Source organism: Crotalus tigris, unplaced genomic scaffold (genome assembly GCF_016545835.1).
Source record: "Crotalus tigris isolate CLP2741 ecotype Arizona unplaced genomic scaffold, ASM1654583v1 scf7180000018252.723642, whole genome shotgun sequence".
Taxonomy (NCBI): domain Eukaryota; kingdom Metazoa; phylum Chordata; class Lepidosauria; order Squamata; family Viperidae; genus Crotalus; species Crotalus tigris.
Genome location: NW_024096906.1, coordinates 29368 through 54369, shown reverse-complemented (window position 1 = coordinate 54369; position 25002 = coordinate 29368). Strand labels below are relative to the sequence as shown.

Here is a 25002-nt window from a genome sequence, read left to right as displayed (position 1 = left end):
AAAAGTATGTCTTCTTGTAGTTTTTCTCAACTTCTGTTCTTCCATTCTTTTCTTCCTTTTTCTCTTAATTCAGCTCTCCATTGGGGCTTTTCGCCCAGACACGGACATAAATTTTGGTCTTTAGGGGGGAAAAAAATAAATCATAGATTGGACAAGGTGACCCTAAAATATTTTGAACTGGAGGAATATGTGGACTTTGGAAAAGTTGCTGAGGGCATCTACCTACAGTAGTGGCCAAAATTGTGGAAACCATTTGGGAAAAATGTATAGTAGAAATGCCACCTTTGGTTAAGTTTCCACCCATTTTTCTTCTAATTTCTTTATCACTGTAGCCTTGTTTACTAAATAATACTGTTTTACATCGCTTTCTGGGTGACCAGTCAACTCTTTGCACCATGACTTTAATTTTATTACGTTTTGCAAGCTCACTAAATGAAAGAACACAAAAAACTCCAACCAACTTGATAGCAATCACATAACACAGTGAAAAATGTCCTCCTCTCAGCTTCAATACAAGACGTCAATAACTGAATCCTAACTGTGATCTGATTGGCTCATGGCCAAAACAAGATGACACCCGATTGCCTCTCTAAACACTCATGCTCATTGGCTACAATCAGATGAAGGAAAGCTACCTTGATATCAACCTAAGCAAGTTGTGCTTCCTTTTTCTGGTTATTTGGCTATAACTTTTCATAGAATACAGTACAGATAATTAAACAAACTATGTTGCATGACATTCTTGATTAAATTAACTTTCCATTGATATATAATTTTATGGTAATACTCCCCCCAAAAAGTGGCGTTATTAGCCATCCAACCTCAAAAATGCACTTTTCCAAAAAGGTTTTCACAATTTTGGCCATTACTGTATATGACAGACCAGGGAAGCATAATCAGTCAAAAAAGATGGGTCAACCTGGTGAGGTAGCCCACCACCTTTTTCTGGTTGCCCGCCTTTGATTTGGGGGGCAAGTAAGCATCTTTCCAAAGGGCTGAACTGCAGAAATCTAGCATTACCAATAAAGAATATTTGTAGCTCAGGATTGAAATGAGCTGCTCTTGGCTGGAGCTTGGTTGTTTTCTTGCAGACATTTCACCACCCAAATTAGATAACATCATCTGTGCTATTAAGATAATATCATGATTAGCCCATGATGAGCACTGATAGGGCCACCCTTGGAATACGGCATCCAGTTTTGGTCACCACGATGTAAAAAAGAGGTTGAGACTCTAGAAAGAGTCCAGAGAAGAGCAACAAAGATGATTTAAGGGAGTGGAGGCTAAAACATATAAAAAACAGTTGCTGGAATTGGGTATGTCTAGTTCAATGAAGAGAAGGACGCTGGGGGACAGGATAGCAGTTTCCAATCTCTCAGGGACTGCCCCAAAGAAGAGGGAGTCAAGCTATTCTCCAAAGCCCCTGAAGGCAGGACAAGAAGCAACGGATGGAAACTCATCAAGGAGAGAAGGAGCCGGTCAGGTTCCAGCTTTATTTATTTATTTATTTATTTATTTATTTATTTATTTATTTAATTTATATGCCGCCCAATCCCAAAGGACTCAGGGCGGCGTACAAAATTAAAACAATCATCGAGAATAAAACAATAAAATAATTCAATCATACCGCAAATCCGATCATGTCCCGGCCCCACTTTTTGGGGGGAGTATTACCATAAAATTATATATCAATGGAAAGTTAATTTAATCAAGAATGTCACGCAACATAGTTTAATGTTTTTTAAAAATTAAAGAATCTTTTTTTAAAAAAAACAAAAAACAATGGTTTTTCAAATGGAAGCTGGCATTTCTGGACACCTTAATATCCAGGACCACGTTTTAGGGGATTTGGGGACTGGAAACCAGCTTTCAACAACAGAGAAAAGAGCCCTTATGCAGGAAATCAGCAATCTGCCAGTGAGAAAAAGGAAGATTATGCATCAAAAAGAAAGACAGGGGTGGAGCTGTCAAAGGAAGAGATTTGTGCCCGGGGCTTAATCGGAGCCAAAGCAGACCCATCTGCTTTATACCTTGTCAGACTCTTCAATTATTCATTGCAATATTTGTTGGCTTTGGTTGAGGCCAACTTTCTAAAATAAAACTTCCAAATCCTGAGCCCCTCCAGATGTATTCGTTGCAAGCCCCATCAACCTGTAGAACCCCATCAGTGGCATGATGGGACTTGTAGTCTGTCCTGTTTGGCAGGTAACCGGTTAAGGGAGAGGATCTTGGAGGTCAGGCACCATCCGTCATGACCAGGGATGCTCAAGTATAAAGTGGTGTCTCCTGCACAGAGTCTTGGCTTGTTAATATGAATATGAACATTCAGTGTTCCCAAAATAAAAGAGTGTGGATAATGTACTTAATTGTTATAAGAAGGAATTATCTAGTCAATAAAAACTATATCCTTTCTTTTCTTCATTGGGAAGCATGAGAAAGAAAGAAAAGAAAAGAAAAGAAAAGAAAAAAGAAAGAAAGAAAGAAAGAAAGAAAGAAAGAAAGAAAGAAAGAAAGAGGGAGGGAGGGAGGGAATGTGGGAAGGAATGAAGTAGGGAGGAAAGAAGGAAGGAGAGAGAGAAAGAGAGGAAGGAAGGAAGGAAGGAAGGAAGGAAGGAAGGAAGGAAGGAAGGAAGGAAGGAAGAAAGAAAGAAAGAAAGAGGGAGGGAATGTGGGAAGGAATGAAGGAGGGAGGAAAGAAGGAAGGAGAGAGAGAAAGAGACGTAGGAAGGAAGGAAGGAAGGAAGGAAGGAAGGAAGGAAGAAAGAAAGAAAGAAAGAAAGAAAGAAAGAAAGAAAGAAAGAAAGGAAGGAAGGAAGGAAGGAAGGAAGGAAGGAAGGAAGAGACCAATTGGGCTTTGACTCTTAAAATCTGATATTTTCTTACACTGAAGATTTAAGAAAACGCTTTTAATACTTATTACTGTGAGGTGCTAAGAATGCCATATTTGCAAATATGTCGCCCATCTAACCCACCAATCTATCTTTAATTAAAATGTTTAATTTAATGTTCTTAGTGGCTTAATCATCTCTTTCTTTCATCTTAAAAATTTATTATTTGCTGGGCACTTTTGACCCACTGGGAAGGCCTACTCCTCTGGGACTTTGACTGTTTCTGAACATGACAGAACGAGAAGAGAACCTCTAACCTCACTTTATTCAAGCAATCATTGAATTTAACACACCTGGGTAAAATATCCTGGTTTTTTTTGTTTTTTGTTTTAATTTCACCTAGTTTGATGAAAAGTATTGCACAGTTGTGAGGTCTGAATCCTGTTTCCATGGTACTTGGTACCGGTTTAGCTTTTTGTCACTGGATGTAAATTTAACTCCAGGTTCTCATTCAACTTTCAATTCATTCTATGGCATGTTCCAGACTAATAATATGGAATAGATACAAATGCAGGTTGTTTCTGAAAATGCTTTTGTGGCTCTCGCCGCAAGAAGCCTTTTATAAATTGCAAATAACAGGCAAACACAAATGACTAACTTATTGTGAGATGCTAGAATTTCATCAAGGAAAATGTAAAATAAAGTCTCTGTTGGTGGCCCAGGGATACAGTGCTAATGGCGATCGTATCAGAAAGATTTAAAACAGACAAAAAGAGTTTATGATGTTGATTGTGGTATTGATCTACGGTATTGATTTTGAAAAAGAGTTGTGTACAAATGATGGACACGTAGTAGCTAAAATGTACAAACTTTTATTGAAATTTGAAACTGTAGAAGTAAAAGAATGTATGACAAAGTGGGCTAAGAATCTTGTTTACAATATACAGTTTGAACAATGGGAAAATAGGTGGTTGAAGTGACTGAAATGTACATTGTGCTATAACCTTTGAAAAAACTCTAATTCATAATGCCAGAGAAAGTGTCTAGAATGTATAAAGGCACTTCAGATTTAATTGGAAATATGCACAACAACAAAAGAGATTATCCTGCTCAGTTGGAGATGTTAAAAAGCTGAAAAAATTGTGGATTCAAATGGATACACTGATTCAGAGTATTTTAAAGATTGATATATGATCAAGACTAATTTTTTTTCTTTGGGGATTGATAGATAAGCAATAATGGGAAAAAATCATGGAACATAGTTTGCGTATATGATAATTGCAGTTAGATTATTGTATGCACAAAGAAGGAAATATTTAACAGACCCACAATGGAGGTATGGTTGGTGAAAAAGATGGAACTGGCTGAGATGGCCAAGGTGACTTATTTGATTATAGCAAAGACAATATCTGATGACTGGAAATCCCTTATGGACTTTTCACATAAAACGGAAAAAAATACATTTCATGGTTTTGATGATTAGACATGATAGTTAATAAAGGAAAGAGAATCATCACACGACTGGAAAGTTCTCTATTTTATTTTCTTTTTTTTACTATTTTTCTTTCTTGCACTTTTAGCTTTTTCTTTCATTTCTTTTTTTCTTTGGTTTCTATTCACTTCTGTTATTTTTATTCTCATTTTTCAAATTTTAAATTATTTTTTTTTAAAAAAAACAAATTCTATATTGAATTTAGAAGTTAGCAGCTTCATAGGCATTGAACTTTACAATATATATCCCTTCATTCTAACCGCCATATCATTTCAGCAGCTCAGAAAAAAAAGGGACATTTTATTCCCAACCTTGTAGCTTTATAATACATTCCACTGATGTAAAATGAAAGTTAAAGATACAATCCTAAAAGGAGGATGTTATAATCAAGAAAAGGGGAGGAACACCTCTATCCAAATCTGTTAATTACAAGCACGTTCTTGCAAAGGATGCTAAATGTATATGAACTTTGAAGTTTTCTGCGGAATATTTAAATCACAGTTTCTTACTGAAGGTTTCATAAAAATGCTAGTCATCAGAGTCGCTGGGCTGCCACAAGCATAAGATCCAAAGCTTTCCTTCTGAATATTTTTCAAAGCGTCCTACTAATAATTACTGACTGTGCAGGAGTAACACAAGAAGGTTAATTTACTATGGATGCATCATTAACAATTTGGAGGGATTTCAGCCATTCCTGGAAGCTTCTCTCATCATAATTACCATCCAGAATATTAAAAGCTAAGATGGAATGATCAGAGGAAGTGCCACAGCTTTGGAAAGAGAGAGAGAGAGAGAGAGAGAGAGAGAGAGAGAGAGAGAGAGAGAGAGAGAGAGAGAGAGAGAGAGAGAAGTGTGCTTTGGGGGGAAAAATCACAGTTTTGTTTTGAGGCAACCACAGTTTAGCACAAGGCAAGTCCATCTTTCTTTCCCAAAAGAGGCCAAATCATGGTATCACGATGCCATGATGCCACGCAGATAGGATGGGCCAATTCTTCCTGTGTCACATTGTGACAACATTGGTTATCTGACTGCCAATCCCAGATCTTTAGTGCCAATCACAATGGCATCACATGTGTCATGGCATGCAGCAAACAACCTCAGTTTTGCCATGTAATTTTACAATTTCATGATGACATCACCTACCCCAGTTTTCAAGGGCAACCTTGAAAGACAGAGAGAGGGGAGAGAGAGAGAGAGAGGGAGAGAGATGGATATGTAATACATATAGAAGATAGATATAGGATAGATAGATAGATAGATAGATAGATAGATAGATAGATAGATAGATAGATAGATAGATAGATAGATAGATAGATAGATAGGTAGATGGGTGGGTGGGTGGGTGGGTGGATTTCAGATCATTTTATTTTTCCTTGTAGGCTTTGTTCTCTGATCTGCCCAAATAAAGATTCATGGAAATTCTCATGGATCAGACCCAGAAGCAGGAGAAATGTTAAGTTATCTTCACAGGTGAATAATCCCTTTCATCACTTTTTGGCTGGCATATCAGCAGATACATCAGCGATTAACTGGGCTGGCTTACGCAGAATCCAATGACCTCCTGCTATTGAAGTCTATTATAAAGTAGTTGCTTCAGCAAATAACTCCAACCTGTAATTAGCCCAGAGTACTGCAACCAGTATGTTGCCAACATTCACGGACGAGGACATCACTATCTCCCTGTTACTTTCTGGGCCCGACTACAAGTGAAGTTGGGCTTAAAAGACAAAGGCAGAAGGAGCATCACTTTTCCCACCAACCAGCTAACCTCTGAAGCCAAAGAAGATATTTACTTTTCCACCCCAGTTAGGAAATAATCACTCCAAAAGACGCTTCTTATGCAGCCATCATTACATTAGCCTCCCTCAGCTGTCCTTGAAGGCCCAAGAAGTACAAGAAGTCTCTTTACTCGAAAACAACCATCCTGGACATCCAGAAGCAACACAGCAGCTGCTTCTCTGGTGCCTGTTATTTCAGAGACATTCATATTCACCTCATCTCATCAATGATGCATAAATATCCAGGAGACATAAGACAATCCCTGCTGTTTTCAGATGTTGCAATCCACAATGTTGCTACGATCTGCACAGGAGCCCAAAAAATTCATCCAAGAAATGTCCTCCTATAAACTAAAATTAATGAGCATCTACTTCGCCATATTAGAGCATTCGGTAAAGTTGATTAGATACAATCTCCCCCATACTAAGCGTTTATGCACCCTGCACCCATCTAACCTTCCTATCCCTCCTTTTAGACTGTTTTTAAGTATACATCCCATTTTATTTCATATATACTTTATATCTTCTAGCTTTTCATTTCTTAAAGACTCTTCTATGCTTTTTAACTGATGGTACCCATCCTTCTTACGCTGGTCTATTACCACAATAAATATACAGTGTGTGTGTGTGTGTGTGTGTGTGTGTGTGTGTGTGTGTGTGTGTGTGTGTGTGTGTTTATATATATATATATATATATATATATATATATATATATATATATATATATATATATATATATATTGGTTTAATCAGTTATCTGAGACAACGATTTTATTACATTTATTACAGCTTAATTTTCAATAGGAAAATAATACCTGGAGTATCTTTGTGGTGTCTTCTTCATCACTTTACTTTCTAAAATGGTCTGCTAATGTTAAGAAACTATCATGGATTTGTCATTTGGATACATCTCATTTTATGGTGTTTCCTCAGTCTGAAATCCATTGATAGGGCGTTATTGGATACTGGAATGAATTAATAGAGGATACTTTCTACCAAATTAGCCATTAGCATCTTCTTCTTGTAGAACTGGCCATTTCATTGACCTTTGCCTCAGGTCAATTAAATAGACAGAAGTAGAAGAGAGGTTTTGAAGACTTTTATTTTTGAGTCATTAATAACCACAAATATTGTCAACAAGTTAGAATAGAATAGTGGTGAGCCGAGGTGGCGCAGCAGTTAGAGTGCAGTACTGCAGGCCACTTTAGCTGACTGTGTTCAGCAGGTCAGCGGTTCAAATCTCACCGGCTCAAGGTTGACTCAGCCTTCCATCCTTCCGAGGTAGGTAAAATGAGGACCCAGATTGTTGGGGGCAGTGTAAATATATATATACATTGCTTACTGGTGTACACCGCTTAGAGAGTGCTTGCACTTAAAGCGGTATATAAGTCTCATAAATAAATAAATAATAAATAAATAAATAGAATAGAATGGAATGGAATGGAATGGAACGGAACGGGACGGGATGGGATGATTACGATTTTATAGCTCAAGCTCATAGATTCAAAATCAATCCACCACAGGTTTCTGTGCAGTGGCACTAAATATTTAATTCCTAGGCAGCTGCTTAAAGCAGACTCAAAGTAACCTTGCAATCTCCTTCAAGGTAAAGAGGAGTGTTTAAAATCCTCAACACATCGCAGTGTTATTTACATGCGGCTCAGATGTCTCTACAAGCTGCCCAGTTTTAGAAAGCACAGCACGAACAATGGGAACTAATGAAGATCTTCGAAAAGCAGAAGGAAATCTAACAGGAGAAGAATTGTCTTCCTCTGGAGCACCGGCTGCCTTGCTACTCCGATATGCACGTTCTTTAGCAATGAATTTGTTTAGAGCGCAGACAGTAAGTTTCATAATGCGTCCCACCAGCTTAATTTGTGCTATTCAGTTTGAAACCACACCACTACTTACACAGGTTTAAAGAGCAAGAAGCACACCCATTAAGCTGTCTGTCTATCTATCTATCTATCTATCTATCTATCTATCTATCTATCTATCTATCTATCTATCTATCTATCTATCTACCTACCTACCTACCTACCTACCTTCCTACAAATCTATGTACTAGTTTTCTGTATGTCTGTCTCTATTTACCCCAATTTTCTGTATGCTAGTTATCATTCTATCTGTCTCTGTCTCTCTCTTCTCTATATCTCTCTTGGATCTATCATCTAACTATCTATTTACCTACCTACCTACCTACAAACTATATACTAGTTTTCTGTCTGTCTGTATGTCTGTCTGTCTGTCTGTCTGTCTCTCTCTCTCTTTTTACCCAAATTATGTCTGTCTGTCTGTCTGTCTGTCTGTCTGTCTGTCTGTCTGTCTCTCTCTCTCTCTCTCTCTCTCTCTCTCTCTCTCTCTCTCTCTATCTATCTATCTATCTACACATATACATATATATATGGAAAGAGACATACTTGGCATCACAAGACAAGATAGAAAGACCCGCACACGGATGAGGGAACAAACAAAAGTATGCGATGCCATCAAGAGAGTCAAAGAATGGAAATGGAAACGGGCTGGTCACACAGCAAGAAGAACTGAGGGCAGCTGGACCAAGGCGGTCACAGAATGGATCCCGTTTGATCAAAAGCGTCTACGAAGGAGACCTAAAACAAGACGGAGCAACGACATCAGCAAGTATGGCGAGCCCAACTGGCAAAAGGAAGTTCAGGATCATTTGGGTTGCAAACATGCGGAAGAGGCCTTCATCCTGCAGTGGATGGACAAGGGCTAGGATGACGATGATATATACATATATATACACACACATACACAGAAAGGCAGACAGGCAGATATAATGCAAAGTCTCCTCATTGACGACCCTATAGGAAGAGAACCATGGTAGCCTATGGTAGCCAAAAATCAAAAGGACTCCAGTAGCACTTTTACAGAGTACCATATTTTATTAAAAGGCTTTCACTTCACAATCTTCATTATCTCACAAAGCAAGCTACGGTTCACAATAAAAGCTTCGACAAAAGGCAAATTTACTCTGCAAATGTGCCACCAGCCTCTCCTGTTGGTAACAGTTTCCATGAACACAAGTTCTATTTTTATTTCCACCTGCATTGATTCCTTAATTAACACCGTGTTCCAGTCACTTCCATCTCCTTAACCATTCCAAATTCAGTTTAACAAAGCATCCTTGTTTAAGCTGGCAACGTATCCCGAGACATATCAGATAGCTGCAGCTACAGCATTGTGAGCTGCTAGGAATTGAGTGAATCTGAACGACAAAATTAGGTCCCTGCCAAATCTTATTCCATCTGCAGCTCCAGGTGAAACAAGATTTCATTTCTCCTACAAGTTCTCCGTTTATTGCAACAGGGAACAGTTTCCCTCCCCAGTTTTCAGAGAAAGAAGGGGGGGGATGGCAAACTATTCCTATTTTTACTGTTTCCCAGTTATGGGAGAAATCTCAGTCTCTTTTATTCAGAGGGAGAGAGGAAATAGAACATAAAACATAAAATAATGGGGTTGAGAGGGACTTTGCAGGCCTTCTAGCAGGAGATTCCCTGGACCAGGAGTCTTCAAACTTGGCCCTTTTATGACTTGTGGACTTCCAACTCCCAGAATTCCTCAGCCAGTGTTGGAGCATTCACAACTTCTGGAGGCAAGTGGTTCCACTGGTTAATTGTTCTCACTATCAAGAAGTTTCTCCTTAGTTCTACGTTGCTTCTCTCCTTGCTTAGTTTCCATCCATTGCTTCTTGTCCTGCCTTCAGATGCGTTGGAGAATAGCTTGACTCCCTCTTCTTTGTGGCAGCCCTTGAGATACTGGAACACTGCTATCATGTCCCTCCCTCATCCTTCTCTTCATTAAACTAGACATACCCAATTCCAGCAGCCGTTCTTTGTATGTTTTAGCCTCCAGTCCCCTGATCATCTTTGTTGCTCTTCTCTGCACTCTTTCTAGAGTCTTGACATCTTCTCCTTAGTTCCAGGTTGCTTCTCTCCTTGCTTAGTTTCCATTCATTGCTTCTGGTCCTGCCTTCAGGCGCTTTGGAGAATAGCTTGACTCCCTCTTCTTTGGGGCAGCCCCTGACATACTGGAGAACTGCATCTAACTTTCTACTTTACAGGGGCATCATCTGTTACGTTTCATCTGCACCAATCTAGTCCAATGGATAAGAAAGGGATCCTAAGTATTGATGAACCAAATGTGTAGGGAAGTACCTTTAAAATGTATGATTTTAAGTGATTTAAAATACGTATTTTAATATTTTAATCTTAAACATTTAAATATTAAAATGTTTAAAATATTTAAAAACCATATGAATAGGATGCATGGATGGATGGAGGGATGGGAGAGAGGGTGGAGAGACTGACTTGCACAATGCATTCTTTTGGTTAAAAAAAAAAAGAAGCTAAAATTGGCAGAAATATAATTCTTAAATGCCCCTTTGTAAATAACTAGGCAGAAAAGGGAATTTTAAATATCCAACTAAAAACGCAGAATGTCCATGGACGGATAATAGAGATGGATGTCAAAAGCTTCATTGATTCAACCTCTCTGTGTAAATGCCCAATTAATGTGTATTCTTAAAAACAGAAAAGTTGCACAAAGAACTTCACAACATACGTGTGAAGATTTCACAACTATCGTGGGCTTTTTTTAAAAATGAATTGCAATTATCTGGAAGCATCCAAAATCAAAAGGATGAACAGGGAAAGATAGGACGATAAAGCTTTGCTGACAAGGTCACCTATCTGCTTTATTATTCCCACCAGAACAGTGTAATGCAGAAGAACCAGAAATATGGGGAGGGGGGGGGAACCCTAGGCCATATTTAAATTTATTTTTGGAGTCTCACTTCAATTTATAGCACCTCCATTGCAACCTTCCTCTCACTTTCATCCGCTACCTTCGACAAGACTTCTCTCACAACAGCTGACATGGGAACGGATTAGCTGGTCTGTAAGCTGAACACAACATCAACTGCGATGTGCTGACTACAGACTTATTCTGCTTTCTGAAGCACTTCCACTCCAAAATAACTTTAGAGGGCCAATTATATACAGAAGGAAACATCTTTCTGCCCGAAGGCAAATCATAAAGGCGAACTGAGATTTATTTATTTTTTTCACTTGATGGTCCTGATCCTGGCACAAACGGCCAGGAGACATTTCGTAACAATTTTGAGTTTGTTTATCTGGCTAGTTGGCTTTGAGTCCCCTTCCTGCAGCGTGAAGAGCAATCGGGCATGTTTAAAAGGTACACGGGCAGTCCACAGTTGGAGCTGCTTCTGCTAAAACTGAAGTAAAGAGAAATGGAAAGGACCCTTTGCTCATTTGTGTCTGCTGGACGTCTGTTGGAGGGATAGGAGCAGCTATCCAGTAGCTACGCTGGCTGAGGAATTCTGGGAGTTGAAGTCCACAAGTCATAAAAGAGCCAAGTTTGAAGACCCCTGCTTTAAGACCTCTGTTTTGTTGGGATGAAAGAGAAACTGGTATTGGGAACACTCAATCCATTGAAAAGAGAACCATAGGTCCCAAAGGTGCTTTTTTTTTCAGGAGGCAACTGGACTTTCTTGTTTTTCTTTTGAAGACGTTTCGCTTCTCATCCAAGAAGCTTCTTCCGCTCTGACTGGATGGTTGGAATGGAAGGATTTATACTCCTTGTAGACAGCCGGTCATTTGCCTTCTTTTTAGAGAGTCATTGAGGCCACTTGGAAGTTTACCTGTGTCCTCGGGGTCACCTGAGTAGGTATGCAAATGGGTGTGGAGCTTTCTTGGCTGCAGGATGTTTCTGCCCTGTGTCCCCGACTGCAGCTGAATATAAATCCTTCCATTTCCCACCGTCTGGTCAGAGCTGAAGAAGCTTCTTGGATGAGAAGCGAAACGTCTTCAAAAGAGACACAAGAAAGTCTAGTTGCCTCCTGAAAAAAGCACCTTTGGGATAGCCATACCTGGATGATTGAAAATATCTATAGACAGAGAATAATAGGGCTGGAAGGGACCTTGGCGGGTCTTCTAGTCCAACCACCTGCTCAAACAATAGACCCTATACCATTCTGGACAAATGGCTGTCCAGACTCTTCTTGAAAACCTCCAGTGATGGGGCACCCACAACTTCTGGAGGCAACTTCTGTTCCAACTGATTAATTGTTCTCACTGTCAGAAAATTTCTCCTTAGTTCTAGGTTAGATCTCTCCTTGGTTAGTCTCCATCCGTTGCTTCTTGTCCTGCCTTCAGGTGCTTTGGAGAACTTCACTCTTCTCTGTGTCAGCCCCTCAAATACTAGAAGACTGCTAACATGTCACCCCTAGTCTTCTCTCCATTAGATTAGACATACATACTTCTCTCAGGTGTTCATCCCCTTGATAATCTGCTCTTCAATTTTGGAAATGTGAATCCTAAAAGAACTGGTATGGAAATTTCTAGCAGTGCCACTCCCTTTATTGTGAAGCTGGTTTTAAGATGAGCGCATGAGATCTTTTCCTTGAAATTTAATGCCTCTTACTTAACTCTTGCTGGTCAAGCCAAAAATTGAAGCTACTCGCTGCCCACACCCAATGATTAGAATTAGAAATAGTTTCTTGCAGGAGAGACACAAAATGAGGGTAACTCTAAAGTAAAAATGTTTTTACTTTAAAAACTATCCTTTTGTTATTTTAGGACAATCCATAAAAATAAACCATCCGACATTCTTCTATATTTACTTTTTTTTTAAAAAAAAAACAGGCTGGCCTTAACTCTTAAAGCTACATGTTCTTTCTAGTGACTTATTTTATTTTAAAGAAATGGTAATTTATTTGTCTCGAAAGGGGAAAAATGCACAGTGCGTTGTGAGTGAGCTAAAACTTAACCCAAACAATCAAACATAAATAAAACAATGGGAAGGAAGACAAACAGAAATTAGACTACATTTCCTTAGTAATCAGATTTATAATTAGTTATCCGCCCTTAGTTATCACAAAATGACTACTAATGAAGCTTTAATTCAGTTAAGGGGGCAGGTTTTCCTCTTGATTTGCCAGCAAGCAGAAATATTTCTTCTCTGAACATTATGTTAACTACTTTGCCTCCATCACAAAGAATTTGCACTTGATTCAACAATAATGAGCATTTCATAAGCTAGAAAACCATGGATCCTTCAGGCAGGCAGTCACCTGATGTATTCTTTATGCAGCAATTTTGAATTATCAGTGAATATTTTTCCTCCAGGGAGCTAATTCAAGTCTATCAGTATTTGTGCAATCCTGATTTTTTTTTTAATTTAAATTCTCCATGTTACATCCTAGACCCCAGTGTAACAGTGACCACAGCAGTTCCAAGTTTTCCAGAGCTCATAATTCATTTCTTAATGTGACAGAAAACTTCAGAGAACACCCATTTTAAACAATGAAATGAACTCAAAATGACTCCGCTTCAGTTGGTATCTATGATCTTATGTAACAGCTGCAGTATTGTACCCCATCAAAATAATAATAATAATAATAATAATAATAATAATAATACCAACCATCATTGGTGGTCTGGAATAGTCTAGAAATAAATTTAGCTGTTACATTACTCTAAGACAGTGGTTCTCAACCTTTCTAATGCCACGACCCCATAATACAGTTCCCCATGTTGTGGTGACCCCCAACCACTTATACACACTGGGTGCCAGGGGCGTGGCCAAAGAAAAGGGGTTTTTCTTGTTTGGTGACCTCCGTGAAATGGTCTTTCGACTCCAAATGGGGTCCCAACCCACAGGTTGAGAACCACTGCTCTAAGACATACAATGAGTCCTTGCGATAGTTTAAACCCTACAGTAACGGATAGTATGTGATCATGTTTCTTGGGTAAACCACCAAAATTCTAAGTAGATTTTAAATTTGCTTCTTGTGACTTCTGATGATAAAAGATTTAAATGCCGCCATTAATAAAAGTTCTCCTACATTTAGGGAGAATTAGGCATTCTCTTATATTTACTGTAAGGGGATCACTGGCAAGGCTTAAACACCCTTCCTTGGCCCTGCAACCAAATTTACAAAATTAAAAAGGGATAAAATGTTTTTCAAACACATCTTGACTGGAAGGGCAAAACAATAGGTAAGAAAAAAGGAATGTAGTTCTGCAACTAACAAGTAATTTCTGAAATTCATAACATTTCTTCTTCTTCTTCTTCTTCTTCTTCTTCTTCTTCTTCTTCTTCTTCTTCTTCTTCTTCTTCTTCTTCTTCTTTCTTGTTTTTCTTTTTTCTTTCTTCTTTTTCTTTTTTCTTTCTTCTTTTTCTTCTTTTTTTCTTCTTCTTCTTCTTCTCCTCCCTATTCACCACCTCCTCCTCCTCCTCCTTATTCACCCTATTCTCCTCCTCCTCCTCCTCCTCCTCCTCCTTCTTCTTGTTCCTCTTCACCTTCACCTTATTCTCCTGCTCCTCCTCCTCCCTCTCTCTCTAAATGCCTACAACATTATGTTTAGGTGGTCCTCAACCAGTTTACTTAGTGACCATTCAAAGTTATAATGGCACTGATGGAACAAAACTAACAACTATTTATTCTGAAATCTTTCTTTCTATTCTGGACAGCCAGCCTCTGTCTGCGAAGCCCGCAATCAAAATGATGACAACGTAGACTACAATGGTATCTGAGATAAACTCTAATCTTCAGAGGAAAACTCAGATGGCAATTTGAAATGTATAGCTTGATACTTCATCTGGGATGGGAAATGACAAGAAAGAACAGAACACACAGGACAGGAAATAGGAAATTGAGAGTAGAGTAGAGTAGAGTAGAGTAGAGTAGAGTAGAGTAGAGTAGGGTTGGGTTGGGTAGGGTAGGGTAGGGTAGGGTGGGATAGGATAGGATAGGATAGGATAGGATAAACAGAGTTGGAAGGAACCTTGGAGATCTTCTAGTCCAACCCCATGCTCAAGCAGGAAACCCTATAACATTTCAGACAAATGGAGCATCCACAACTTCCAGAGGCAAGATGTTCCACTGATTAATTGTTCTAACTGTCAGGAAATTTCTTCTTAGTTCTGGGTTAAAAATCTCTTTTAAGAGAATCTATTCTTTGGCAGTTTCGCCTCTAGAGGGAGGCGTTCACTATAGCTGCTGCATCAGAAAAAACACTAAGCCGTTTTTTAAAAAGTTTGAATCACAACATATACACGTACTGTCCATTATCACATTCAATGATCCAGTGATATATGTATAAAATATTTGATAGGGCGTTTTAACTATACAGCCATGCAGTTAAGGTTTTAGAATCAGAAAGCAGACAGTTAACAATGTCACGATTCATGTAACAATTGCTTAACAATCGCGGTAAAATGATCGTAAAATTGAGTGTCTTGCTTAGCAACAGAAATTCTGTTGTGGGCATAAAGTATATCCCTCAGGCAACCTGGAAGAATTAGATCAAAGAATTAGATCAGTTTTTGGTCCCCATGCTACAAAAAAGATGTTGAGACTTTGGAAAAAGTTCAGAGAAGAGCAACTAAGATGACTAAAGGCCTGGAGACTAAAATATACGAAGAACGGCTGCAGGACTTGGGTTTGGCTAGTTTGGAGAAAAGAAGGACTAAGGGTGACATGATATTAGTGTTTCAAAGAAGAGGGGGATCATGTTATTCTCCAAAGCACCAGAAAGCAGGACAAGAAACAATGGTTGGAAACTGATCAAAGAGAAAAGCAGCCTGGAATTAAGGAGAAACTTCCTAACAGTGAGGACAATTAACCGGTGGAACAGCTTTGCCTTCAGAAATCATGGACGCTCCATCACTGAGGTTTTTAAGAAGAGATTGAACAACTACTTGTCTGGAATGGTCTAGGGTCTCCTGCTTGAGCAGGGGGCTGGACTAGAAGACCTCCAAGGTCTCTTCCAGCTGTGTTTTCTATTCAAACTAAATGTCCATCTGATGCTATATTCCATTTCTGGTTCTGAACATAGAGAGGCTTCCAAGAACCTCATCCGTAACAATTATACTTTCGCCCTGCCACTAAAGCTGTCCCAGAAGACTCCACAGCGTGTCTTCTCCTTTTTTCATCCATGCTTTGTGAACTTACAGCAGATATCAGAGAAGTGAAGGCGATATATTGTCTGTTATCGGCTCCAGAGCAAAACTGGAGAAGAAGAATTTGAGATGAATCTGAAGTGACTAGAGCAATGACAAATTTGGACGAGAATGTGAAAATAAGGATAGGTGTGCATTATGAAAGAGTTCAGAGCAGTTAAAACAGGGATCTGTCCAATTATGTAAGGACACTGAGAGAAAAAAATGAGGAAAGAAACAATTAACAATGGTTACCTAGTCCTAGAGAGTACACCAACTGCTGGCAGAATCCATCAACTCAAGTCCTAATGAAGGCTGATGGCTCCCTTGAGGTGGTGGTCAGATGGAATTCACATATTTCAGATGTGACACTGAAGTAATCACTCTTGATAAGAGCACTTTCCTCCAAGGATTTTTTAAAAACCTTTTTTGAAACCGTCCCTCCCACTGGTCAGATCCATATCTTGCATATGTCAGTAAAATTATGATTACTTCATGGTTAAGTGTTGGCTCTGTATAAAATGGAGAGACCACCGAACCACATTTTACAGCTTCAGGAGGGACTAACTAGGACTACGTGTGGATGCCAAGGCCCACATACTTTGGAGAACAAAGGAACAATTTTGTAATTTTGCCATTTTTAGCCATGTCTCCCCAGAAAAGAGAGAGGACTTTCTAACCTCGGGCAGTGTTTCAAGCACCCCAAAGCCAATTACGATATTGCAGAGTATAGATCAGAGGAAAGAAGAAGCACAGTCTTATTGCCAACAAGACTAGATTAATTAAAAAAAAAAAGATTGTTAACATCTTGAAATGATGCCTGTGTGATTCACACAATGTGGATCAACAGGACACCGTATCGTCACATCCTTTGGCAGGGAGATGAGCCTTTCACAACCTCACATGGCTAACGACAACAGTGAATCACATCGCGATGCATCTGTGCGTGTGTGCTTTTTCTTACTCAAACAAAAAATGGCTCCAGGAGCTTCAAAACCCTGCTAATATATGGATGAGAGTCATTATTCAGAAAGACATGAGGATCCTGATGAAAATGGGGCAAATGGCAGTCTTAGGGTCTCCCAGGGCTTTCAGCTGGATTCCAAAAGATGAGGAAGGAGATGCCCAGAGAAAGAGGCCCAAAAAACATATATATCAATGCTCTGTTGTCCCGCAAAACTCAATGTGCGTGAATTTATACGAGCCCAGAAAGACATCCCTACAAATGCTCCAGAGTTTTGACAATCAGAGCAGTGCAGAAGATTTATTTTTTAATGCACGCACACAAACAGAGACCGTATAGGTTAAAGGAAGCTGGAGTTACCATAGTAACCCATAAGACCAACTCAACACTGTGTATTTTACAGTGTCGTAATTCCGGGGCTGGCGAAGGCCAACCAGAAGCGTTATTCCTGTCCCTATGGAAACCGAAGGGAATAACTGTAGCCGCGCTATAGTCACAGGGAATTAAAACAATCCTGGGAACATCTATCTTCAGCTCAGCAGAGAGCAATTGCTGACGTGGAGAGCTGCCACCAATTTATTCACGGAGAGGAAACCCCTTGTATATCAGTATCAGATTCAAGCCAGCTGGGAGTCTCAGTCTGCAAATTAACTACAAGAGAAATAAAATGGGTCTGCCAACCGATCGACACGAAGGATCTGTGTCATCTGAGAATGAAGCTTCTTCCTCCCCCCCCCCATAAACAGGAAATGTTGAATCATTCTATCTTTTCTAATTGTTAAATGATTTCTTAGCATCTTATCTCCTCCTGAAAGACTTTAACTTTGCCAAAAAGTGCAGGATTGCCTGGGACAAAGATATCAATGGGGACAGTAGTATATAAATACTAAATCTAAACCCAGATTAATAGGCCATAGCAGTGATGTCCACATAATGAGTTACAATGAACAACAACAAAAAAAAAGATCTTGATGATCTAATGCAGTGGTTCTCAACCTTTCTAATGCCGTGACCCCATAATACAGTTCCCCATGTTGTGGTGACCCTCAAGTGGGTGTGTCCACCAATAAGAGGGAGTAGGACAGCTAGGGAAAAGGGAAAAAAATGGCAGACAGCGTGGTTTGGCGACCCCCGTGAAATGGTCATTCGACCCCAAATGGGGTCCCGACCCACAGGTTGAGAACCACTGAGCTAATGACTCAGTGTTACATCAGATTTAGATATAAGGCAATGGCAGAGTTCCCATAATATGGTGAAGCACCCTACTTTAATCTACTTCAGACCTAAGTATTAATTAAATGGCAGGTGATCATGAAGATCAGGAATGTTGATTAAACGGGGAAATCCAAATAGAATCACAGAATTATAGCGTTCTTGTCGAATCCCAGGCCCAAGCGAAGAGTCCTTATACCAGGGGTCTTCAAACTTGGCCCTTTTATGACTTGTGGACTTCGACTCCCAGAATTCCTCAGCCAGGCACGCTGGCTGAGGAATTCTGGGAGTTGAAGTCCACAAGTCATCAAAGGGCCAAGTTTGAAGACTCCTGCCTTATACCATCCCAGACAAAAGTTCACCCAACCTTTTCTTGAAAACTTCCAATGATGGAGCGTCCACAACTCTAGGAGGCAAACTATTCCCTTGATTAATCATTCCCACAGTCAGTAAATTCCTCTTGATTTCCAGGTTGGGTCTCCCTTTGATGAGTTTCCACTCATGGGCCTTTGGTGCTATGGAGAATAAATCAATAAATCCCCATGACAGCCCTTCAAATATTGGAAGACTGCTATCATGTCATGTCCAGTCCTTCTCTTTATTAGACTTGACATACCTAGCTGCCTTAACCCTTAACAGTAACTAACAAAGTTAAGCTGCAGAGAAATTAAGCATGAAACAAAGGATCCTGTTCTAGCCACTAAATTATAAAAAGCATCTCAAAATGTTGTTTTTCTTTCCATGGTTTTGTTTCCAAAATACTTGGGATTAATTTAGAATGGAATGATTTTTCACAAACTGTTCCTGGTTTTTTGACAGCTGCCTAGGCAGCAAAAGACACAACTTCTGAAATCGTTTTCACACATGTGCTTGCTTAGCAAGTTTCCTACTTTATTTAATGTGCGAAAAAAGAGGAAAAAAATGTATGTGGCTATTCCACTTTTTGTTTTATTATCCATAGGTCACTTCTCAGCCATAGGTCACTTCTCTGTATTATCTCTGATTTCACTTGGGGCAGGGTTATATTATTTAGATTATTTCAGAATTTTGTTATGTTTATTTCAGGGGTCTTCAAACTTGGCCCTTTTATGACTTTGGACTTCAACTCCCAGAATTCCTCAGCCAGGCATGCCTGGGGCATTCCCCAAGACAATTAAGCTAATATTGATATTATACCATATTATCCTTTTTTTTATAAGTGGCTAAGGATTCTATGGCAGTTGGACAATTTTAAGCAGCAGAGTAATTTTTTTTTTAACTAGGTTGGGGAAGATAAAATGAAAAAGTGTTAAGACAAGTTTTCAAATCACATATTTTTATCATAGTCTTTGACCAGTCTTCCCAATAAAAAAAAGGACAGTTTGACACAATTTGTCATTTATTTATGCACATGAAGGAAGGGCAGAACTGGAGGGGGTGGAGTCAAAAGAGGGATCAGCCTAGAATCCCTACATAGCCACAAGCGAACTAAGTCAACTTCCTTGAATTCTTTTCACCCTAATCTAACTCCAAGCAGGTATTAATTGTTAGTTAAGAAATTTCCTACACATAGGCATTTTAGCAATAAATCAATTCTTCATCATACAAAAACTTTTAGAATAATTGTAATACTTTTTAAAAAATATATATATACACTCAGCATTAAAGAGAGCTAATTAACCCCCATTAGCCTATTACTTGCAGTGTGTTTTAGTAGTCCAATGTTTTCATTTACTCTATATAAAAGCATTCTGCATTACAAAAACAGGATTATCGCTACAGTGCCTACGTTGAAAATGACTGCGCTCAAATGAAAAGAGATATTTCCCTTTGGATGTAAAAGGCTCGGGATATAATGAATCATGTTAAACTGTTTCTACAGTTTAATGATTATAAAGGAACAACACCATGCTCAGAGAATGGTTTTTCTCAGCACTATGCTGATTGGCTTATAGACCATCACCAGTCATATATATATAGCAATTTTAATCTAATGGTGTGTTATCACAATAACATAATACTACATGTTGTAAGTATCATTTAAGTTTTCCAAACACATTGTGTAAGTCAGCGGTTCTCAACCTGTGGGTTGCGACCCCATTTGGGGTCGATCGACCATTTCACGGGGGTCGCCAAACAACGCAATCCGCCATTTTTTTGTCAGCCGGCGCAGGGGGCGGCGCATGGGAGTGGCACCGTGCATGCGCGTGTGCATGGGGCCGCCGCCGCACATGTGCACCACGCATGGGGGTGGTGCCACACATGTGCACCATGTAGGGGGTGCCGCCGCGCATGCGCGCCACACAGGGGGCGGCGCCGTGCATGCGTGCCGTGCAGGGGCGCCGCCACACATGCGTGCCACGCAGGGGGCGCCGCCGCGCATGCACGCTGCCTGCTTATGTCCGGGGTCGCCGTATAAAAAGGTTGAGAACCACTGGTGTAAGTATACACCGTACAACTGAAGCAGATTCACGTGGTCACTATTGATCATAAACATCAAGCATTTGCAATGTAACCCGAAAACATCTATTTATTAGTACTTAATGCCCAGCTTAATCTAACTTAATGAGTTACAATTACATCAGAATGACAACATGTGTGTCGTGATGTCACTGAGCATTGGTGTGATCATGAAAAGGCTTCGCAACAAATCCATAGGCTTCATCACTTGTGGGGTCACACTATGACATGTGGGTTGTCTTCTCGCTGTCCTTTCTCTCTCTCTCTCTCTCTCTCTCTCTCTCTCTCTCTCTCTCTTTCACACACACACACACATACACACACACACACATACACACACAGAGCCATGTCAGTCCATGAAGCCAGTGCAAACTCCAACTATCCCATCCAATACTTGCTGATCTGAAGCCTATCATTCCAGGCATCAGCTAACTCCTGGAATCTGAATTTCACACAAGGGAAGAAAAAAACCCAAAACCACGATTGGGAACACTCACAAGAACTCTGCCGGTTAAGGTCTGGGCTGAAATCATCACCCCTGCCCAGTCTTTCACAGAGGTCATCCAGCCGACTTCTACCGCCACCGTATCTTCTTTTTCTTCTGTGCCTTTCAAATCCCCATCTGCCAGGGTCTCCGCATTGACAGTTATCTTCTGGACCTCCTAGAAAACAGAAAGCAGAGAGGATAGTTAGAAGGGCCGTGATGGAAAACCACAAGGAAACGAGTAAAATGCAGCAGTTAACATTCTATCTTATCACAAGTGAGCAAACCCTGTCCCTTAGCCCAGTGGTTCTTAACCTGGGCGATATTGCCCCCCAGGGGGCGATTTCATTTTTCAAGGGGGTGATGGAACGAAAAGGGGTGACATGGGAGCGATGGAGCGAAAAGTTTTGGGGACACTTTTGAGATTTTTTCGTACAGTGAATAGCTGTATATCTGTCGTACAAAAACATCAGATCGTTCGCTATTAGTGGATTGAATTGGTGTTTTCAAATGTTCCTCCAGCTAGCTTCAGTACAGAACGCCGTACATATGTGAATACGCATCGCTTATCTTCATGCACATTGCGCAGCAGCCTCTACCCATACAGTGGCACGCCATTGGCCAGAATATGGGAGATATGGGGAAAAGACTGGAAATAAATGATTTGCATCGATATGTCCTGATGACAATTTTAAAGAAAACAAAAAAAGTGTTTGCATAAATTGAAGAATTATTTCCTATGTTGTGATTGAGAGGTTATGTTGGGGGAGGGGGCGGTGACAACTTCCTCATTGGCTCAAGGGGGCGATTTGTTCAAAAAGGTTAAGAACCACTGCCTTAGCCAACCACACACAAATCTCAGTGGTGGGATTCAGCCAGTTTGCACCACTTCAGCAGAACCGGTAGCTAATTTTGTGTTGCCCAGGCCCAGAATGGACTTCCAGAAGCGGCATCCACACAGAGAACTGGTTGTTCCCCTATTTGAATCCCACCACTGACAAATCTCATAAGCCGTACTCACTTCTTTGATCAACAACTATTGGGTTAACAGTGGACACTAAGTGTTCTGAATTCTGCTGCTCTGCTAACATCTCCTCTCATCGGAAAAGATTAGATTTTTTTTAATCTTTTAGATTTCTAGAGAGACGTTCCCTGAAGACGGGCTCCAGCATGACAAAAGTTCTTGTCCCAGTGACCGACTCAGATTGGATCCAAGCAAGATTAGATTTATTTCAAATCTACCTTCTGAAGAAAGGATGTGTTTTAAAAGTTGGATGTTCCAGTCCAGCTGTGCACCAAATGCCACATACTTCAATGGAAGCTGGTCCGATCAACCTGAAGTGATGGACTTACAAGAGAATCAGGGTTGGAGAGAAAGGGACAGGGTGTAGAAGAGACCAAGGCTGTCGAAAGCAGGGGTCCCCAACTCCCAGTCCATGGACCAGTACCGGGCCACAGCATGCCAGCGACTGGTCTGCACAAACAAGCAAAGCCCCATCCATGGGATGCAGGCAGCACACAAAACCCCACACTCTCTGGTCTGTGGAAAAACCTGTCGCCATAGAACCGGTCCCTGGTGCCCAAAAGGTTGAGGACCTCTGGTCTAAAGGGCTGATATAGAATGAGAGGGAAGGAAGGAAGGAAGGAAGGAAGGAAGGAAGGAAGGAAGGAAGGAAGGAAGGAAGGAAGGAAGGAAGGTAGGGTTTGTTCCTGGTTTGACTGGTTACCCATTTATTTTAATCTGATTCATTTGAAGAACACCTGCTTCTCTGCTTCAATTTTCCTGGACTTCCTTAAATTCTCTTAAGGAAACTAGAGCCACCCATGGATACAGATAAAACAACATAGGACGATGATTAGAGTGAAAAGAATTTTTGTAGATAAGTTGAACCTCCTAGAACAGTGGTTCTCAACCTTTTTAATGCCGCGACCCCCAACCGGTCGTAAGTCGAGGACTACTCAACCGGTCGTAAGTCAAGGACTACTCAACTGGTGCAGCACCGTTTGCAGAATGGGACTTTTGGCGGGCTCAGCAGGGCAGAGACAGCCTGGACAATTCCTATTGGCTTTTGAAAGCCAATAGAATTAGACTCTATTCAAGAGAGTCTATTCTATTGGCTTTCAAAAGCCAATAGAATAAAAGGGAGTAGCACAGCTAAGGAAAAGGGGGAAAAAATGGCAGACTGCATTGTTTGGCGACCCCCGTAAAATGGTCATTCAACCCCAAATGGGGTCCTGACCCACAGGTTGAGAACCACGGTCCTAGAATGTCATTTTTCTGTGCAAAGGACAACCCAGAATGAACATTCAGTGTGTGGCATATTTCAAGAGTTGCTACACAGACTATTTAGGAATTTTAAACCCAAAGATGCTGGGTCCTTATTCTGTATGGACAACATAGCTGACATCTGCAAACTCTGAGATAAATGTAGCCAGGTATTTATATGGCCTTCTATGTAAGTCTCTGTGCATAGACAACATTAACTGAGAAGCAACAAAAAAAATGGATATTAGTCATGCATTGTTTTTTAATTTATGGTTTCTAGAATTAGTTTCCCAAGGATGCTCACACTGGGCGGTGTGTGAAATCTTAAATGCCAAGCAAAACTGAAATGCAAATTTCCAGCAGGACCACTATTTAAAGAGTCCTTTGATTAATCCAAGAGAGAGAGCGCCCCCTCTCTAAGCCTTTACTGAGTCACTAGAGGGACAGGAAACAGCAAAACAACCTCTGAATCACTGTTGGCCTACATCATTCATATTTGGTGTCTCCAGAAACAGCTACTACACAACTACTGAGCTCTTACATCCAAGATAAATATGTTTCAGTCATGAGTGGCGCAAAAGGGGGAAATCATTAACCTCCAAGCAAGGAATGTCCTGGTTGATTCTTGATCTCGATGAAGGGTGGATTCATGGAGCCACCAAGAACAACCCAAGAAAGACTTTGTCTTTATCTAATAACACACAGCTTTCCCTGGATCCTGTGTGACGTTTTTTCTTTTGTCCCAGGAATTTAAGGAAGTCCGAGAAAATTGAAGCAGAGAAGCATGTGTTCTTCAAATGAATGAGATGAAAAAAAATGGGTAACCAGTCAACCACATTAAGAAAACCAAAATCATGGCATCCGGCCCTCTCAATTCCTGGCAAATAGATGGGGAAGAAATGGAGGTAGTGACAGATTTTATTTTTCTGGGCTCCAAGATCACCTCAGATGGGGATCCAGGAACAAACTTTCAACCTCAACCCAGGAACAAACTTTCCTTCCTTCCTTCCTTCCTTCCTTCCTTCCTTCCTTCCTTCCATCCATCCATCCATCCATCAGAATAGAGCTGGAAGGAACCTTGGATGTATATAGAGCAGTGGTTCTCAACCTGTGGGTCGGGACCCCATTTGGGGTCGAACGACCATTTCATGGGGGTCGCCAAACAAGGCTGTTTGCCATTTTTCCCCCTTTTCTTTGGCCACGCCCCTGGCACCCGGTGATATATAAGTGGTTGGGGGTCACCACAACATGGGTCGCGGCATTAGAAAGGTTGAGAACCACTGATATATATATATATATATATATAGGTCTTTGGTTGTTCGGGTTTTCTCCCGCGTAAAATTGGAAGTGTCTTGGCAACGTTTCGACGAAGTCACATTCGTCATCTTCAGGCTGGTGTTTTTAGCTTCTTGCTTTGAGCAGCAATGTGTGGTTTTAGCTGTTTCTTCCTTTTAACTGCCAGTGAGGGTATGAACTGATTGGATGGGAGCTTGGCTGTGTTCTGATTGGGTGGAGGTGTGTTCTGAATGGTTAGGGGCTTGGCTGTGCT

General features: G+C 40.4%; 1 protein-coding gene across 4 annotated transcripts in view; it reads right to left on the bottom strand.

The window, feature by feature from the left end:
• The window catches only part of LOC120310651 (calcium-activated potassium channel subunit alpha-1), a 251828-nt gene extending 230443 nt beyond the window's left edge, over positions 1–21385 (bottom strand). For all 4 annotated transcript variants that reach the window (XM_039349289.1, XM_039349290.1, XM_039349293.1 and 1 more), the window contains exon 1: positions 21201–21385. In XM_039349289.1, coding sequence (XP_039205223.1) covers positions 21201–21266 — 66 coding nt within the window. In that variant the 5' untranslated portion in view covers positions 21267–21385. The remainder of the gene's footprint in view (positions 1–21200) is intronic.
• Between the last annotated feature and the right edge of the window lie 3617 nt (positions 21386–25002).